The sequence below is a fragment of the Mesitornis unicolor genome, unplaced genomic scaffold (genome assembly GCF_000695765.1).
Source record: "Mesitornis unicolor isolate BGI_N332 unplaced genomic scaffold, ASM69576v1 scaffold18989, whole genome shotgun sequence".
Classification (NCBI taxonomy): Eukaryota; Metazoa; Chordata; class Aves; order Mesitornithiformes; family Mesitornithidae; genus Mesitornis; species Mesitornis unicolor.
In genome coordinates this window covers 65,637-82,099 of record NW_010205472.1, presented here as the reverse complement: position 1 = coordinate 82,099, position 16,463 = coordinate 65,637, and the positions used below count along the sequence as shown (strand labels likewise).

At 37.9% G+C, this 16,463-nt stretch overlaps 1 protein-coding gene across 5 annotated transcripts in view; it reads left to right on the top strand.

Moving 5' to 3' along the window:
- Nucleotides 1–16,463, top strand: part of KLHL32 (kelch-like family member 32) — a 100,408-nt gene that overhangs the window by 25,531 nt on the left and 58,414 nt on the right. For 3 of the 5 annotated variants that reach the window (XM_010191439.1, XM_010191441.1, XM_010191437.1), the window contains one exon: nucleotides 9,379–9,477. The exons of the other annotated variants lie outside the window; for them this stretch is intronic. In XM_010191439.1, the coding sequence (XP_010189741.1) occupies nucleotides 9,379–9,477 (99 nt within the window). The remainder of the gene's footprint in view (nucleotides 1–9,378; nucleotides 9,478–16,463) is intronic. 5 annotated transcript variants of the gene reach the window in all.

Genomic DNA, 16,463 nt, shown 5'->3' with positions numbered 1-16,463 from the left:
AGCCAGTTTTGAGAAGATGGGTTGTAATGACTTCTATCTGACCCATCCTGTCTGCTGTGAGTAGAGGTGCACTCCCTTATCTTTCAGCAAAATTCAAAGTCTTATAAATCTGTATAGAAAGTGTTGAGAACTCTGAACGAATGGACTTGTGATTTTTGTAAGAAAACAATCCTCCCCACCTTGCTTCCAGGATAGTGTCCTCCACTCCCTAGGAAATAGTACATGCCTTCTTTCCTTGACCCTTTAGAGACTTCTGAGTTTTTCATTTTCAGGTATAATCTACTTTGAATAAATGAGTGGGCTTCTTGAGTTAAATAGAGGTAAGTATGTACATACATAGAGGCATCTATGTACAGTTGCTCATATATATGAGTGCTTATAGGGCAAATTTTGCACACTCATGTCTATTAGCTATGCCAAGTGCTACTGCAGAGCACAGAGAAATGAGAAGATTCTCTAGGAGTTCTCTTATAAAGATGTTTTTGCAGCATGACTCAGTGATATGTGGGTCTGAGAGTAGCAGTGTCGAATTTTCCGTTCTGTCCTTGAAATTCTCTTCTGGCACTGGGTTTGTCTGTACTGAGCATTGCATACGTACTGGCTCAGGCTGACAGGATCTGGGTGAACGCTTCAAGGTAGTGAGTGGGAGTAATCCACAAAAGCTATTAATAAATAACTGGGTTACTGCATGCTTACATCAGAGAGAGTTCTGAAAAGAGAGCTGTCTTTAGTTTGGGTCTGCGAACTCTTTCTGATTTAAAAGCCAAGCAAACAAAATATTTTTTAGTAACCCAAAACTTATTCATGCCAATTACAACCTTATATTGCTCTGAAAATGTAGGTATCAAGAATTGATGTGCCTTGTAGAAATCAAAGCCATAAGCTTTTCTTTTGTGCATTTTATTTGTTTTTTAATCATATTTAGGCCAAATGTTATTTCAAAAAATTGCTGTTTCTTTAGGTAACACTGTAGAACCAACAACAATTTAGGGACAGTCCTAAAGTATACACATCTAAACAAATAAATATTTAGTTTCAACTTTCTTCTCTATATTTCTTTAATATTTTGCTAAACTTACATTCAATTTGAAGTGCAGTAATGCAAATGTAACTTTCTGTGTAAAATAATATATTGGAGACATCTGGTGGAAATATTTTATATTGCAAGATGGCAATATTTGATGCCTACAGTTCTTGTAAGTTATAAAAATTAAGAAAAATTAAGACATTTAGAAATTAAGAAATTTAATTTTTAGCATGACATTGCAATGTGAAATGAACCTGTCATTCTTGCCTCTTCTTTATTAATTTGAAGTATGCCTGTGGACTTAAAATACCAACTTAATCTTCCTGTTTATCTAGGCAGACAGTGCCTTATTGTATTTACTGATGGAAATATTTTGCTCTTGAAGGTAAATTGATCGTTCAGCACAAGAAAAGGTTGTGGTAAAACACAAGTTAAATATAAATAATGTCATCATGCCAACTGAATTAATCCATTACTATGGCCCCTACTCATCAGAAAGAAATAAAAGTTGGTATAGAGAGAGATAAAAACTAACAAAAGAAATAGCAGCAGAATTTGGGTTTGCTCTATGCATGTAGGCTCTCAGTAATCCTCTAATAATGAAATATTTGGCAAAAAATTTCTTCAGTACCTTCCCTCTTGGCCTTAGACATTTTAGCACGTACTCTCCACATTCAGAATTCAGATATACAGCTCTTTTCCTGATGTAGTTGATGTATCCTTTCTTCATAAAAGGGCTTTAAGGTCATTCTCCCTTTTACTTCACAGCTGGCAGCAATAAGGCCAAGCCTCAGTGTCCAGATTGCAAAATGCCCCTGTGAAGAGGAGGTTTAAGTGTCAGATGTGCTTTGGAAGGGAGGTGAATGAAGTACAATCAATATAGAAACTATATATTTTAGATATTAATATACAAAACCAGTTCTTGGTACAGGGTTTGGAGCTCAAAATTCCTTCTAAGTGAGAGTCTTAACCACTGGGTTAGAGTGCCATGGACACCCTTGACTGCTCTTTTTGACTTTTTGTTTTGTTTTTAACTGTTCTGTTACCAAGAGACATAATCTCATTTGGAGGAATGAGATAACCCCTAAATAGGCCAATGTAATTGCGTCACTCATCGTTATACGAAAAGGTGCTATTGATCAAAAGAAAACCTTTGGGCATTTGGAAAGTTTGAATGCTGACAGCAAGCTATTGTAAGTGCAATGGGATTGAATAAGCAGTTCAAACTGAAATTTTGAGGCTCCTCATTTTAGATGAGGCTCTTGCATTCCTCCTCAAAATTAGGTCCAACAAACTACATAATTTATGTTGATCTCATATACATACATAAAGTCTAAGTAATATCATCATTTGAATTGTCTGACAAGTGCTGAGGTATAGTTTCAAGAAAGAATTGTGCAAGAACACTGGGTTTAATTATGGTTGTGATCCTAATTCAACAGAAATACAAGTTGCAGTCCCATGTATACTAAAAAGCTTTCTTGACTTGGATCTTTCTTCTTTGTAATTATTTTCTATTGTATGTCGTTAGTCTGTGGTAATAGAAATATTTTGCATTTAGATAGAATTTTGTTTGAGGACCTCAAAATATATTACAAAAGCAAGTAATCACTGTGCTTTGTTGCATCATAAACAGGAAATTATTTTAGGAGTAAATGACTTTCCAAAGACCACACAACAAACCAGCAGCTTTCTACGGCTTAATACCAAGTTCTCCTGACCAAGTCCTGTTTTCCTAATTGGCTGGTGTCTTTCTTTTTCAAAATTATAGTATTTTGTTTCTGTATTAATAGAAATTAAGTTGTCTTCTTGAAGTTATAAAATTATTCTGAATTACAAAAGCCAAAAAGAAAGAATCAGTGAGACAGCCCTAATATAAGAAGTTTTATGTTCAGCTCTCTCTCCAAAAGCGAATTTTGGGGTGAGTTGTCCTGTGATGCTGTCTGTAATGAAATCGCACCAAAATGGCTACACGCACACAAATAATGAACTCAAACAAGCTTTAATCTGCAACTGAAATTAAGCAGCTAAAACTTCATTCACCAAGACAACATCCCACTGACATTCAACAAATACAGGTTCGATATGCTGGTTGGGAATATTACCAGACATGGCTGAGTTAAGAATTCTTAAGTTTTAGGCCAAACGATCCAAAATGTGCACTCACTCACTCACCAAAAAGGGAGGGCTCTCAATCTCGAGAAGTTACCTTAAGTGGCGTCCCAACTCAAGGGGAGAGTCCCCGACTGCAGACCCGCTGCTCCGAGGAGAACCAACTCAAATGAGTCCTCCACCGGGGCCCCATTTATACCCTGGTTGAACCTGATCTGTGGTCAATACAAGGTCGTGTCACCCCCTACTGGCTGAGGACCCCAACTTTCCCGCCTTTGACCCCCACTGTGTGGCCCAGACATGAGCTGTGAGGGGGGAGGCAGTCCTGGCGCCACCAGGGCCAGAAACTTTAGCACTGTCTTTGTTGGGTCTTTCTCACGTCTTTAGTAGGGTGGGTGCATCTGCCACAGTACCTTACCCCAAGTTAACACAACCTTATACCCTGTCTATAGAAAGAATGTTGAAATGTTTCCTTTTCTTGAAAACCAACTACAAAGTTGTGTTTATAATGATTTGAAAATAGGCTTTAAATTTTTTCTGTTTCTTAGCGTATTTAGCAATTTTTCTTTTACTCACAAAGTGCTAACATAGCAGGAGTCTTTAATAAAGGTGGTATCAGTATACTGTTCTAGTTACAAATCTAGAACTTCATGGTATTTTCAGATATATTGTTATTTCATGTGCTTGGGTTGCCCTCAATATTACTTTAATGCATTATCAATGTGAGTCCTGTTTAATTACTGCCTTCATTTAGTAACTAGATATAGTTACAGAAATAGTATACATAAATATTTGTAAATACAACTAATTGCTATGTAGTATCTTGGCTTTCATCTCTCATGAAATATCCCCCTTGTTTGGTGGTGGCAGTTTTTCTAGTGATCAACCAGTATCTCATCTGCCATTTTCACTTAAGAGCAGGGGGAGACAGCTTTCATTATCTTAGCACTTCTTATTCTGTCAATCCTTTCTAGCTCACTTGTGGATGAGGTGTATAGCAAAGCTGTATTGTGATGTTTGATTTTCTTGGGTAAGTGGCCTCCTGTGTTCTGTGCATGGCAGTTCCACCGGTTGCCTTTTGATTAAAGTGAATCATAAGATTTGGTTAAACTGCCTGATGTCCCTAGCAAAAGTGACTTCAACTATCCTCATTCTTTTCTACCAGGGACAACATACCAAGGTCCTGGAAAAGTGATTACAGCAGGACTGTGTCTTACTGTAAATACTTAACATCATTTTTCAATGCAATTTCAAAGTCAAAAATATAAATTTGATACTTAGTTTTGGACACTTCCCTTTTTACTTCTATCAGGAAGATCATTTTGTTTCTGTGCCTAGAACTAGCTAGTAGCTGTTTGTTCACAGTTTAGCTACAGATTGCCCAGAAGGCTTAGAATAATACAGAGCATAATTAACTCAGTTTATGCAGTTTATTGTGGAGAAAGTTATATGTTTCATGTTATTTCCTCTTGATAGGTATCAAGCTATGGACAATACAGCTTTTCTAGAGCTGAAAGTAATCAAAGTAATGAAATGTCTTCCCAAAAAATAGTGAATTTGCTTGGAGTGCTACTTATAATAATGGCATTTACTTATAATAATGGTGTTTACTTCATAATGTTATGAAGCTGCATCAGGGGAAGTTCAGATTGGGGAGTAGGAAAAGGCTTTTCACTGAGAAGGGTGGTTGATCACTGGACCAGGCTCCCCAGGGAAGTGGTTACAGCACCAAGCCTGGCAGAGCTCCAGGAGCATTTGGACAACGTTCTTAGTCATATGGTATAGTTTTAGGTAGTCCTGCAAGGAGCAGGGAGTTGGACTTGATGATCCTTGTGGGTGCCTTCCAACTCAAGATACTCTATGATTCTATGATTTAAAATGCGGTGCGTTTAACAGATTTTCATTTAGTTTTCTGGAAAGATATTACGACATATATCAGAGAAATGCTGGTCATGATTCCTTCCAGCATTGGCTAATGAGACCATCTGGGTTTTGTAATGAGTGCTATCAAACATTATGTGCCAGGACTTTGGACAACTGCCCACAGGGGACTAGAATATTCTTCTCCCACTCACACTTTTTTGAAGCAGCACTTTTCAACGTACAAGGACCAACCTCAGGATTCAACTGAAGCACAAATGAACAGGGAGACAGGTAGAAGTGCTAACTGGTTGTGAGTGAAATGCAGTCTAAATTGCTCTAAAAGAAAAGTTGGGGGTTTTTTGTTTGCTCTGCAGCTTGTGGAATGGCCTCCAGAGTGGAAAAACAAGTGTTACTTTTGTTAGATGCCTGTCTTGTCTGAAATGCTGATCACTGCAAGTGGAGTTGAGAAGGAATTTTCCTTTTCATCAGACTGGCGCGAAGCTTAGAATGTTGTTTTTTTTTTGGTGTTGTCTGTGTTAAATTCCATATGATTTACTTTCTAGAATTTTCTGACATGATATATTACATATTTGCTTACTGTTTTAGTGTAATGCTGATTTATTTTTAATGTGAATCATGCCACCACCTCACTTATTCCATGGCCCCACAAACAGCTGTATGGAAATGAGAAGGAAATATAGAGGTATAAATGATTAGCTGGGATGAAGGTGGTAGAAGTGCATTCTCAACCTCTCCCTCTTTGTCTTGGCACAAGGTGTTTAGCCTCCTTGGGCCTAAAGTAGTTTTAGTTTAGTGTCTTCAAAAGTATCTGGATGAAATATAAGGGCCTGCAATGTACAGGGAATAGATTAAATGATCTAATTGTTCTTTCCAGATATATACCTCATGAGACTCCATAGAGGTGATAGTTAATCTGGAGCTTATTTTCTCCCCTAGGCTGTAAGTTTCTTTGTTGGGAAAGACAGTTTAAGGAGTTTCCTCCTTGCTCTCTTTTGTCCATTATTGCCCTCTTTGCTATGATGGTACAAATTGTTTGTTGGCCTATATTGTTTTGTTGATTGTAAGGGAATGGAAGGCATTAAAAGAGTAGGAGGATGTTCTTGGTCTGGGCAATGTGGAGGTAGAGCAGAAGTAGGTGTCCTTGAGAAAGGATGGTGGTTCATATACTGCTTCTAGCCCAAGAAGTCATAGCTGCTGATTGCTCTGTGTTGCCAAGAAGTCTTCTAAAGAAAACTGATAGAACAGAGAGGCAAGATGTGTGACCCTAGTTAATCTTTTATATGCTTACCCAGAGCTGAAGAATTTGTGGGATGATGGAGGGTCGAATGGCTGCCTTGAAGAACAGGATTCCGGTTTGAAAGCACAGTCATTGTGGGGGAGGAGAAGAATACCTTGACAAAGGATGTCAGCTTGAAAATGAGCAATACGTCAGACCTGGTGGCTTGGGAAAGTAAGCTGCTTGGGCTGTTGGCAAGATCTGCCCATTGTATACAGGGAGAAGGTGGCTAAGCTGATTTTCTTGGATAGCATCACAGTCAAGAGAAATGTCGAGAGCATAATGAAAATTAACCCTCAGAAATAAGGGTTGAATAGAGGATTGATTGTAAGATGCAGCCAGGTGCAGTACCTGAATTGCATCTAATTAATCTTAATACAAAAATAACACAGAAACCAGTCTTAAGATGGCATGTGTCATACAAAGGCACATCCTTCACTGGTGAAGATTGCAAAGTTTGTCTGAAGTTGATGATTGCTAATTACTCCAAGGTTCTGCCTTGATAATTATACCTAGTAACCCTTGGGTTGAGGATGGAGTAGGGAAAATGATTAAGTTTCTCTCTTTACTTTCCACAGTAATAATCTGTGATTAATTTTGGAGGTGTGAATCCGAAGTAGATCTTAGTTTTCTTCTCCTTAATTTTCAATAAGCATCACTGAAGATCTCAGAGCTGTTGTTTTGAGGGTTAGACAGAGGAGAGCCAGTCACTGTGTGTACTTGTGGTGTGCACATGGCGGTATCCATGTGCGTTTACTGTTAAGGTTCAACTGGATGGCCTATACAGCATATAAACAGCTACGGTGATTATTAATAAAAATCAAGTAATTGTGTCAATGCATAGAAGCCAAGAGGTGAGGAATAATTCTGAATTACCCCAGTTTCGATAGAAGGCAGGCATGCAATATTCTCTTCCTTCTTTACTTACTGTTCTGTTTTTCTTGCATGCAATTTGCTGATGGTGAGCATTAAGCATAGATTAATTAGTATTTTAGCCTATAGCCAAATGAGTATTGAATAAAAATTCAGATAGTTCCATTTAAGTCTTTGGAAGACAAAGACAAAATAAACTTTCCTCAATTATCTTGGGAAACACAAAGGTGAATATCTTGTTTTGGCAGAATAAATCTTGCATGGTATAGGAAAGCTGTAAGAATTGGAAAAACATGTAAGAAATATGTCTGCCACCTTGAAATGAACTTTAGTTGCTGACTTTGTGCAAATCACCTCTAGGTAGTAACCAGTCATCCTCCTTGCCTCTTGTCCTACTTCTCATCTCATAATGCTACTAGCATTATTTGTAAATGGACTGCTGTAGCTTTAAAATACATTAATATTATCGCAGTTAAATATAGTTTGTCTATGCCTACAAAGTAGTAATCTACTTAAGATCTTTTCATATTGTGTCTTTAACAGTGCTAAGCTGGTGACTGGCACTTAGTAAGTAATAAGACATCAGATGACAACTTTCCTTAGTGTAAATGATATCTGAATAACAAACACTGCAAGGTCTAAACCAGCTTGTTTTGTTAGTCTGACCGTGAGTTCTCACTTGAACATATTTGACAGGGCTGCTCTTTTTTTTTTTTTTTTTTTTTAAATATACCTGTTGGAGATATTTTTGTAGCTGAAATCCTTTCTCGCTTTCCACTGAACTACCTCTCATCATGCATAGCAACCTCATTAGCACCAGCCAGAAACCTGGATTGTACTGGGTCTGATTCTCATTTACATTAAAATCCTTACATGTCTTTTTGGCTAGATAAAGTAATATTGTACAGTAAGTAAATTACATATATGTTCACTTAAAACCTAGTATGTATGTGTATATATAGTGATTTGCACTAGCTTTAAGTATGTTGTACACTGACAGAACTCAGTGTAAATGAGTTCTTGATAGAAACAAGAATCAATCCCTTTCTCTCCTGGTCCTAATATATCCATTATGTTGGAGGTAATTTGTGGGTTTGCTTGAAGAAATGCATACATGGTTTTTTCATTTTTCTCAAAAACACTTTAACCACAAAGGATGCCCATGAGGGTCTTTCCTTTTGTTTGCCAACCTCCTTATTCCACTGGATTTGAGAGAGATAAATGATGCTGTGAGATAAAACTAAATTGTGTGGGCAGAAGAAAAGGGATCTGAAAAAAGCTTTACCTCCCTGTGGAGCAGTGAGAGACTGACCTCATGTGGCGTGAAACGAAAGTTGCCAGGGGAAATACAGCAAGGATAAAACTCGGAATAAACTGAGTATCTTTGAATTTTTTTTTCTCATGTATTTCTGTTTTTTGTTGGATGCTGGACCACTCAAATAATATTAGTTTGGATAGTTTGTAATGAGATTATTGATAAGAAGTTGACCAGTGTCTGTATTCCCAAAGACATTTTTGTGCCCTGAAAGGGATGCTCTAACAAGCTGACCTCAAGTCAGCAGGCTAGGAACTGAGGCCCAATTATCCTGCTGCCTGTGCATGATTTTAATTGAAATGAGTAGGAGTTTCATGTGAGCAAGTGACAGGATAATCAGTCTTGGTTTCTAAGCCCATTCTGGCACTTCCCCAGCAGCATTCTCACTCTGTGCCTTCACAGCCTTGCTCTGTAAAATGAAGACAGTGGTTAGGAAAACCATGAAGTGATACCATGCAGAATGGGAAGTTCCTAGCCTGTATACTTTTTACAAGCATGAATAATATTAATACTGGATACTTCTGAGTCAGTTATGCTGGCCGGATTCATCAGTGTATATCGAAGCATCCAGGTATATGGATAACAAAAGGACGTTATGTTATTTTGAAAAGTATAATTTTAAAATAAATAACATACATTTAATTTTAAATAAATTAATGGATAATATGGCTTAAGGACTCCCACAGGAAAATCTGCTTGAAAATCCTTTAGGGAATTCTGGTCAACTTTTAAAAACTGTCCCCCATCCTGCAAAGACTTCTTTATATGCTTAATTGTACTCCTTCTGGTCTTTATGTTGACTTAAACGTCTGAAATAACAAAGGTCTGTAGTATTTTCTACAAGTACTCCAAGTACTCCATGTTACAATCCTTCCATTTTCTTCTTTACAGATCCTCTTGGAACCAGGGGTGATACAGGATGTCCTGGCAGCTGGGAGTCATTTGCAGCTGCTGGAGCTTCTCAGTTTATGTTCCCACTATCTCATTCAGGTGAGGCTTCTCTGCCTGATTGTTGCCATTTCTGTTTGGTAAACTTTTGTTTCAAGCCTAATTTCAGTAGGAAAGTATTAGTACAATATCTGCTGTAACCTAAATGGCAAATAACTGCATTTCAGGAGACCTGAATTTTGAGTGTAATTTGTGGTAGGCGTTTTCTCCTGTCATCCGTTTTGTCCATTTCAGTCCTGAAAACAAGGATGGTCCTGCTTAGTATCAGCACATGGGAGTTTGATTCCCTCCTTTGTGGGAGAGAATGTGTTTTCTTCTGCCTCAGTTTACCAAATGTTAACTATTTCCCTATTTGCAATTGTGAGTACTGTGAAGCATTCAGATGCGTAAGTGTTCACAACAGAGTATTGATGTGTGTTCCATGGCACTGCTGCCTCTCATTGGAGGGATGGAGCTTATTACAATGGCATATTATTCTCAACTGGTCTCATGCCCGTAACGCTGATAATATTATCATCAACACTGGGTCTGTCGTTATGAAGCAAAAAGTCTGAACCCAGTAAAATATGTTTTTGTGCTTGGCTTGTATAGGAGATGGCTCGTGATGGTAGCAAGAAGATGGTAGCTTTGATGTGTGTCCATGAAAAGCCGTGTAAAAATGGCAATAGCAGTTCTGCAGAACTTTCCTTTTCTTTGTAGTTTTTCAGTATTGTTTCTAAAATAGGGTGCACTGACTGTATCTGTGCAACAGTTGGGCATGGAAATGCATGTCAAGACAATCGTCTTCATGTGCACTTGGCTTCCAAAGCATAACTGCCTTTGAACCAGGCTGTTTTCGGCAGCACACTGAGCTACTGAGTACCACAGGCATACAGGACCTCATGTTAAGAGCTTTAGGACGTACTTGAAGGCTCTGTGTATTATGTAGAAAGAATCTGTTCTTTGAGTGTTAGCCTTAGAAAGGCCTTCAAAATGTATGTTGAGACAGTAAGGTGGTATTAATGTGTGCATTGTAAATTGATTAGAAAGTTAAAGGAGCTGGCAGAGTACTGCAATTTGTATCAGTTTGTTTCAGGAATGTAAGGAGGGATTTAACTTTTCTAAGAAATAGACATGGAATGTAATGGGAAAGATGGTTGGTTTGAGAAAGAAGAAATGTGAAATGCCAAGTAAGCCACAAAACATTTTGGCCTACCAGTTGTCAGGCAGGTATGGGAAAGTGTTACTATAGTGAGAAAGAAGATACAAGTCTAATGTTGATACTCATACAGTATATTTAATAACCCCCTAACATCAGTTGGTGTGAGCATGTCTCTGCTCTGTCTTTGTCAGATATTGAACCAAAGAGGCCATTGCAGCAAGGAAACTAGGGGGAAATATTAATGAGTAGGGAAGAAGCTGAGTATTTTAGTGCTTGTGAGGTAGGAACATGAGAGGACTGTAGGAAGGGAACCCAATGTAAGTCCTTGTACTGACTTCTTCCATGACCTGTGTTAAGTAGCCTCTGGTTTTTGAAGCTCTTCCCTCTAGCACCGTCTTAATACTTTTAATCCCAAGGTCACTGCAGCGAAAAGACAACCATAGAATTAGCAGGGCTTTGGATCTTGTCCTTGATGTGCAAGCTGTAGTCAAGTGTTTAGGAACAGACTGCTAATAATTTAAAACAAACAAACAAACAAAAACCACCAAAACAAAACAACCCCAAAACCACACCACTGCCACAAAAAAACAACCCCAGAATGAGCAGACGTTGCTGCCAAATTTGTAATTAACAGACCAGAATAAAATCTCAGTAGGTGATGGACAGTATCCAGTTACTCAAATGATGTGAAAGAGCTCTGTTGTACTCTGAGTAGTGTGCCAAGGTATGGTAACTGGAGCTACACTGGTGTAAAAATGGACGTGGGACCCAGTGTCCAGACTTACAGTGATGGAGGTAAGGGATGAAGGGTGGGGAATAAGGAGGAGAATGTGCATTGAGAGACAGAGAACAGTGGTAGGTTCCATAAAGTATTGTTGAATCAGGATCTCATTGTAAGGTTTTGAATCTACATGAATATCTGTGGGATGACTATAGCTTACATCATATTGGACTCTAGACTGTATCTTACTCTTTTTTTTACAGTATTTTTTTAGCAGATTCACCCCAATAAGGCGTATCTGTAGATAGTTTTGCAGTCTTAGTAGATCGCAGAAAGAATTAATTTGTCTTGTTTGTTCTGCAGAGTTGCAGTCCATGCAAGTGATCAACCTTGAGTAGTTGTTTAAGTCTTCTTAGCAGAGATCAGCAAGGTGCTGTGCATAAAGACTGTGATATCTTTCAGGGTCCTATTACATCAAATATCTGTTTATGTTTTACGTACTACGGGGCGATTTTAGAAATATCTATTGCTTTAGTACAATCTAAAAATAAAATCGAAGTAGTTAAAGAAGGCTTCCTTAAAGCCACCTGTCCTTGCTTCAATTGGTAACTGGAGTGTCTTGTCACCTCACGTGCTATGATAGAGATGCTGGGAAGAGAATAGTGCTTGTCCTTTTTCTTCTTTCTGATGAGCCTGGGTGCTGCAGAGTTCTTCATTTACTGTACTAGTGAATTTCTTTCGTGTTGTTTTGAGTTGTTCAGATATCATGAACTTAGCTACATTTCGCATATATTCAGGAATATAGTGTGTAGGGTCTAGTTGTCACTTCTTATGTTGTATAATGATGACACAGTGTTAACTTGTTAGGATTGTTTTTAATTGTTTCAATTGGACCAGGCTTTCCCCATATAAGAGTACTTGCTCTTACTGTTAAAGCTTGTTCCAACTCCTCTTTTTCTCTACGTGTTCCAGTTTGTCAGTTTTTTGGAGCTGAAGACAGTTTCATCTCTTTATGATACTTTTATCTAAAGCCTGTAATTATTCCATGGATTTCCATAAGGTTTTATTTTTGCTACAAATACAATTGTCATGGCCTATACACGTATCTGCTCCAAGGCATATCTGTAGTCTGTGAGTTTCCAAAGTAAAGTGTGCAGATCTAATTCATCGAAGATGATTGTTGAAGTGTCTAATTGTTGAGTATGATTTGCAGTGAACTGGGGGCAGATTCATTTCCAGCCAACACTGATTTTATATTTATATTTTAATCTTAATTCCTTTATATAAAGGAATTTCCTCTCAGTTGTCTCAGAATAAAGAATAAAGATGATGTTATTTTTGACTATAGCACAGATCCTCTTATAGACCAGCCAGCTCAGAGCACTTAAATTCATTGATATATCTCAAAACCATTTCTGTAACAAATTATGGTTTATGGCATTTTTATGAAGAATTTTTGATCAAAGAAAAAGCAGAAAAAAATGAGAGGAACATTCTTTTCCCCCACTCCCAATTATGTAATATCCATCTCTAAGACATTTATGATAACACAATGCAGTGGAGGTTTTTCTCGTTTACTAAATGCATTTTATCATCTCTGAACTTCCCGTTATCAAATGCTCTGTAGCATCTGAAGTTGATTCCACTTTCTTATTAGAAAACTCATTCTGATTTTGGACTGATAGTTTAGTAATTTTTGTTTTAAAAGAATTGTAGATCATATTTTCTCTAATTGCAACCGAGAGAAAGCGAATGCCCAAGCATTCCTTATGTGAGGTCTGAATTCCAGCTTTGTGTTGTGCAGGCTTCTCCTCTGCCCTCAGCAGTCTCATGTCTTGAATTATGATTACTCCCCAGCCTTTGCTGTTTGGGGGTTTTGGTTTTAGCTTCACTTGTAGAGGGGGACTTTTTTGAAGCATGCTGATCTATTTTATTTGAGATACATACATATTCATGGATCTCTTCGATAACGTCATCTGCATAATTCTCAGCTACTTTAAACAGTGAAAGAAGACTTGAATTCTCACATAGCCATCTCAACCTAAACAAACAGTGAGGCAGTGTGATTGTTCTTAGCTGTATTGCTGCTACATAGGTGTGGGAAAGCTAAGCTGAAGACTTGAGCTTTGTGTATGGTGAATTGCACTAGGTGCATTTGCTTGCAGAGTGCACATCCAGTTCTCTCAGACTCTCTTTTGCCGAGTTCCTCTTCCAGCTCAGGTTGTCAGTTTTGGCTGAGGTTTTTCAAAGGAGGCTAACAAGAGAGCTGCAACCAACAGGTAGACTTTGAAATGTAATTGTAGCGAGTTATCAGCATGTTTTGTTTACTTTTAAAAGTTTTAGCCTTTAGGGTTTCAGTAGATCATAATGGTCCTACTATGACATAGGAGAAGGCAAGAGAAAGTTAGTTGAAGTCATTGAATGTGATGGAAATCTGAGAATGGACTTCCTAAGTGGAGCTGTAGAGAACATGGTGCTAGGTTGTGTGTTTGTGATGACCTATTTTGTACTTTAAAGCTTGTAAATGTTCTTTTCTGAAGGGTACATGACAACTTTATTCTTATGCAAGAGAATAAATGTGTTAAAAGATTTATTCAGAATACAGAAATGTTTCTTTCATAAATATGTCTGAGTTATATAATTGATTGTTGATGTAAGAAGTTTTGTCTTTTTTCTCAGCTGTTTGTGTATTCAGTACCAAAGAGAGCCACAAGCTGCAAATTGTTTCAACAATCAAAGAGTCTTAATAAGGAAGGAAAGCTATTGAGAATAGGAGTTTTTAATGGAATTTCCTTCTACTGATCAACATCGACTCAATATTGTATGAGTATAGTTTAGTAATCAGTTTTTAAACCAGAGGTTGAATTCTACTGGCATTCAGGGACCTAGGACGTAAGAATGCCTATATTTGAAATCTTAAAGCTAAGTGTTCTGTATTTTCTGAAGTCCAGTATTATTGTTTGCAGTGGAGCTCTATATACGCCTCCTGAGTTACATTCAAGGTAATAGGGTGATAGGTGCAAGTGAGGGGTTTAGAAGTTGTAGAACTGTTCCAAGCAACCCACTCATTTCTGAGAGGCAGGACATGGCATTTACCCCTTTAACTTTCTGCTGCCAGATCAGGCACACTTTGTGAAGTACAAAATAAGTTTACATACTGGACAGAGTCTGGTATATAATTTATGTTATGTTTATTGGTTGGGTAGTTGCATATTTTAAATACTGCCTTATTAGAGCTGACTGTCCTTGTACTCAATGCTGGAAATCATTTCTTCTTCTCACAGCAGCTAGGAGCAGAAAGTATAGTAGACGTGTGCAGTGATCCTGATTGCCATTAAAGTTCCCCTGACTGTTAAAGATTGTTCTTAGGATCATAAATATTTTCCTGTCAAGTGAAGTTAAAAGTTTTATGCCAATTTTCTTTTTAGTTTTAACTGCATTAAGCTCCTGCTAAATGATAAAGGTGCTAGCTTACCTTTTAGAAACTGTAGTACAGCAGATAGAACTCTGCCACAGGTATATTTGCCTGCTCGCTACTGATGTCAATCATAGCATCTTTAAAGAGGGCTAATTTTAGCTGAAAAGAACACTTTAGGTGAGTGATTAAAATAAGCCTGAAAAAAACCAGCACTGTGCAGCAACAGTCAGTTGGAATTTTCTTGGAGCCACCTCTGCACTATATGCTCTGGATTCTTGTATACAAAAGCAGACAGTGAGCAGGATCAGGCCTGGAATGCAAAAAAAAGTAGGTTAATCAACTAGCAAATGATAAAATAAGACCCCTTGGAATTATTCTTCATAATAATTGAAGGAGGCAAATTATCTTGGGGAGGGGCATTTGATTTTTAACCTTCTACTGTAGTGGTCAATCTAGGCTTATAAGACAGATTTGTTTTGTAGTGTTTGAACACCTGATGGTCTGGATCTTTTCTTCTACTGATTTTGAACCATTTGAATGTGCTTATTTAAAAGGAATGTGCATGGTTTACATATGTGGTGGGGCCAGAGCTTCAAAGATATTTATTTTTCTTAAACCCAGTTTCTCCATTTAGTATGGTGCCAAAAACACAGTCCCGACTTTCACTAAGATACACTCCTTCAGAAATGAATTAATTCTTACACCAGAGATTGAGAGCACCACCTTTGTATTGCTAGAAGCCCTAGATCAGTTGGGATTTTAGCTCCTGAGTTTTTCATATAGAGCAAATTAAACTTCTGGAAAAAAATCTAAAAGTCATTTAGCAACCAAGGCTTGCCTTTTAAAACTAATACTGAGTTTTTAAACTAAGTACACTCATGCACACTGTCCATGCCCTCCACTCCCTAGAATTAGAGTGATGTTTTATAAAGCCTCCATCATCAAACCTGAGTCTACTGACTATATGCCGTGGTGGAAAGAGTTACCTTCCCATATCAAGAATACAAAGTAGACAGAAATAATGTTGTCTTCAATTTTGCTGGCATTTTGGTGTTAAGCAACCAGTTGTTGTCGTGCTAGCCTGCTGTCATTTGAAGGAGCGTGTTTTTTCAGCTGTTGAGTCATTGAGCTATTGACAGTCTTTAGGAAAGTTCTTGTATAGAGCTCAAAAACATCTCTGGGTATTTATCTCCTCTCTCTTTAATATAGAGAGACATTACAGAGATACAGTTTTATAGATATGAAGCATGAATACACTACTGAGGACTCCAACTTAGAATGGGACTCAGGAAAAAAATACAATTATTTTCTCCATTTTTCAGTTGGTGCCAGTGAGGAAAGTAAGAATTATATACCCAGTCACTTTGAATCCTGTTCTTACTCTAATCCACTTGCTCCTATTTAGCTGCAATGTGATAGTGGATATTCTGTTCCTGGAGTGTTAACTGTTCAAGAAAGTGGTGCAACTGTGCTCTGCTGGCTTTGTGTGTGCTCTGCTTTTCCTAATGAAGTAAAGCTGAATGGGTGTGTGAAAAATGATGCTGGAGTGCCTAGGTTTACTAGTGCTGGCAAGACTAAAGCTCCTGAGCTATCTGGCTACTTGTGTGGATGCACATTGCTGGTCTTCTGCATCAGGGTTGCAGGAGAGGTCACAACTTGGGCAGAGGCAGATACTGCAGTGTCTTCCTTCTCTTTGCAATTTCTGTCAGGAAGGGAGAGCATCTTTGATGTGTATTTTAAATAGGAAC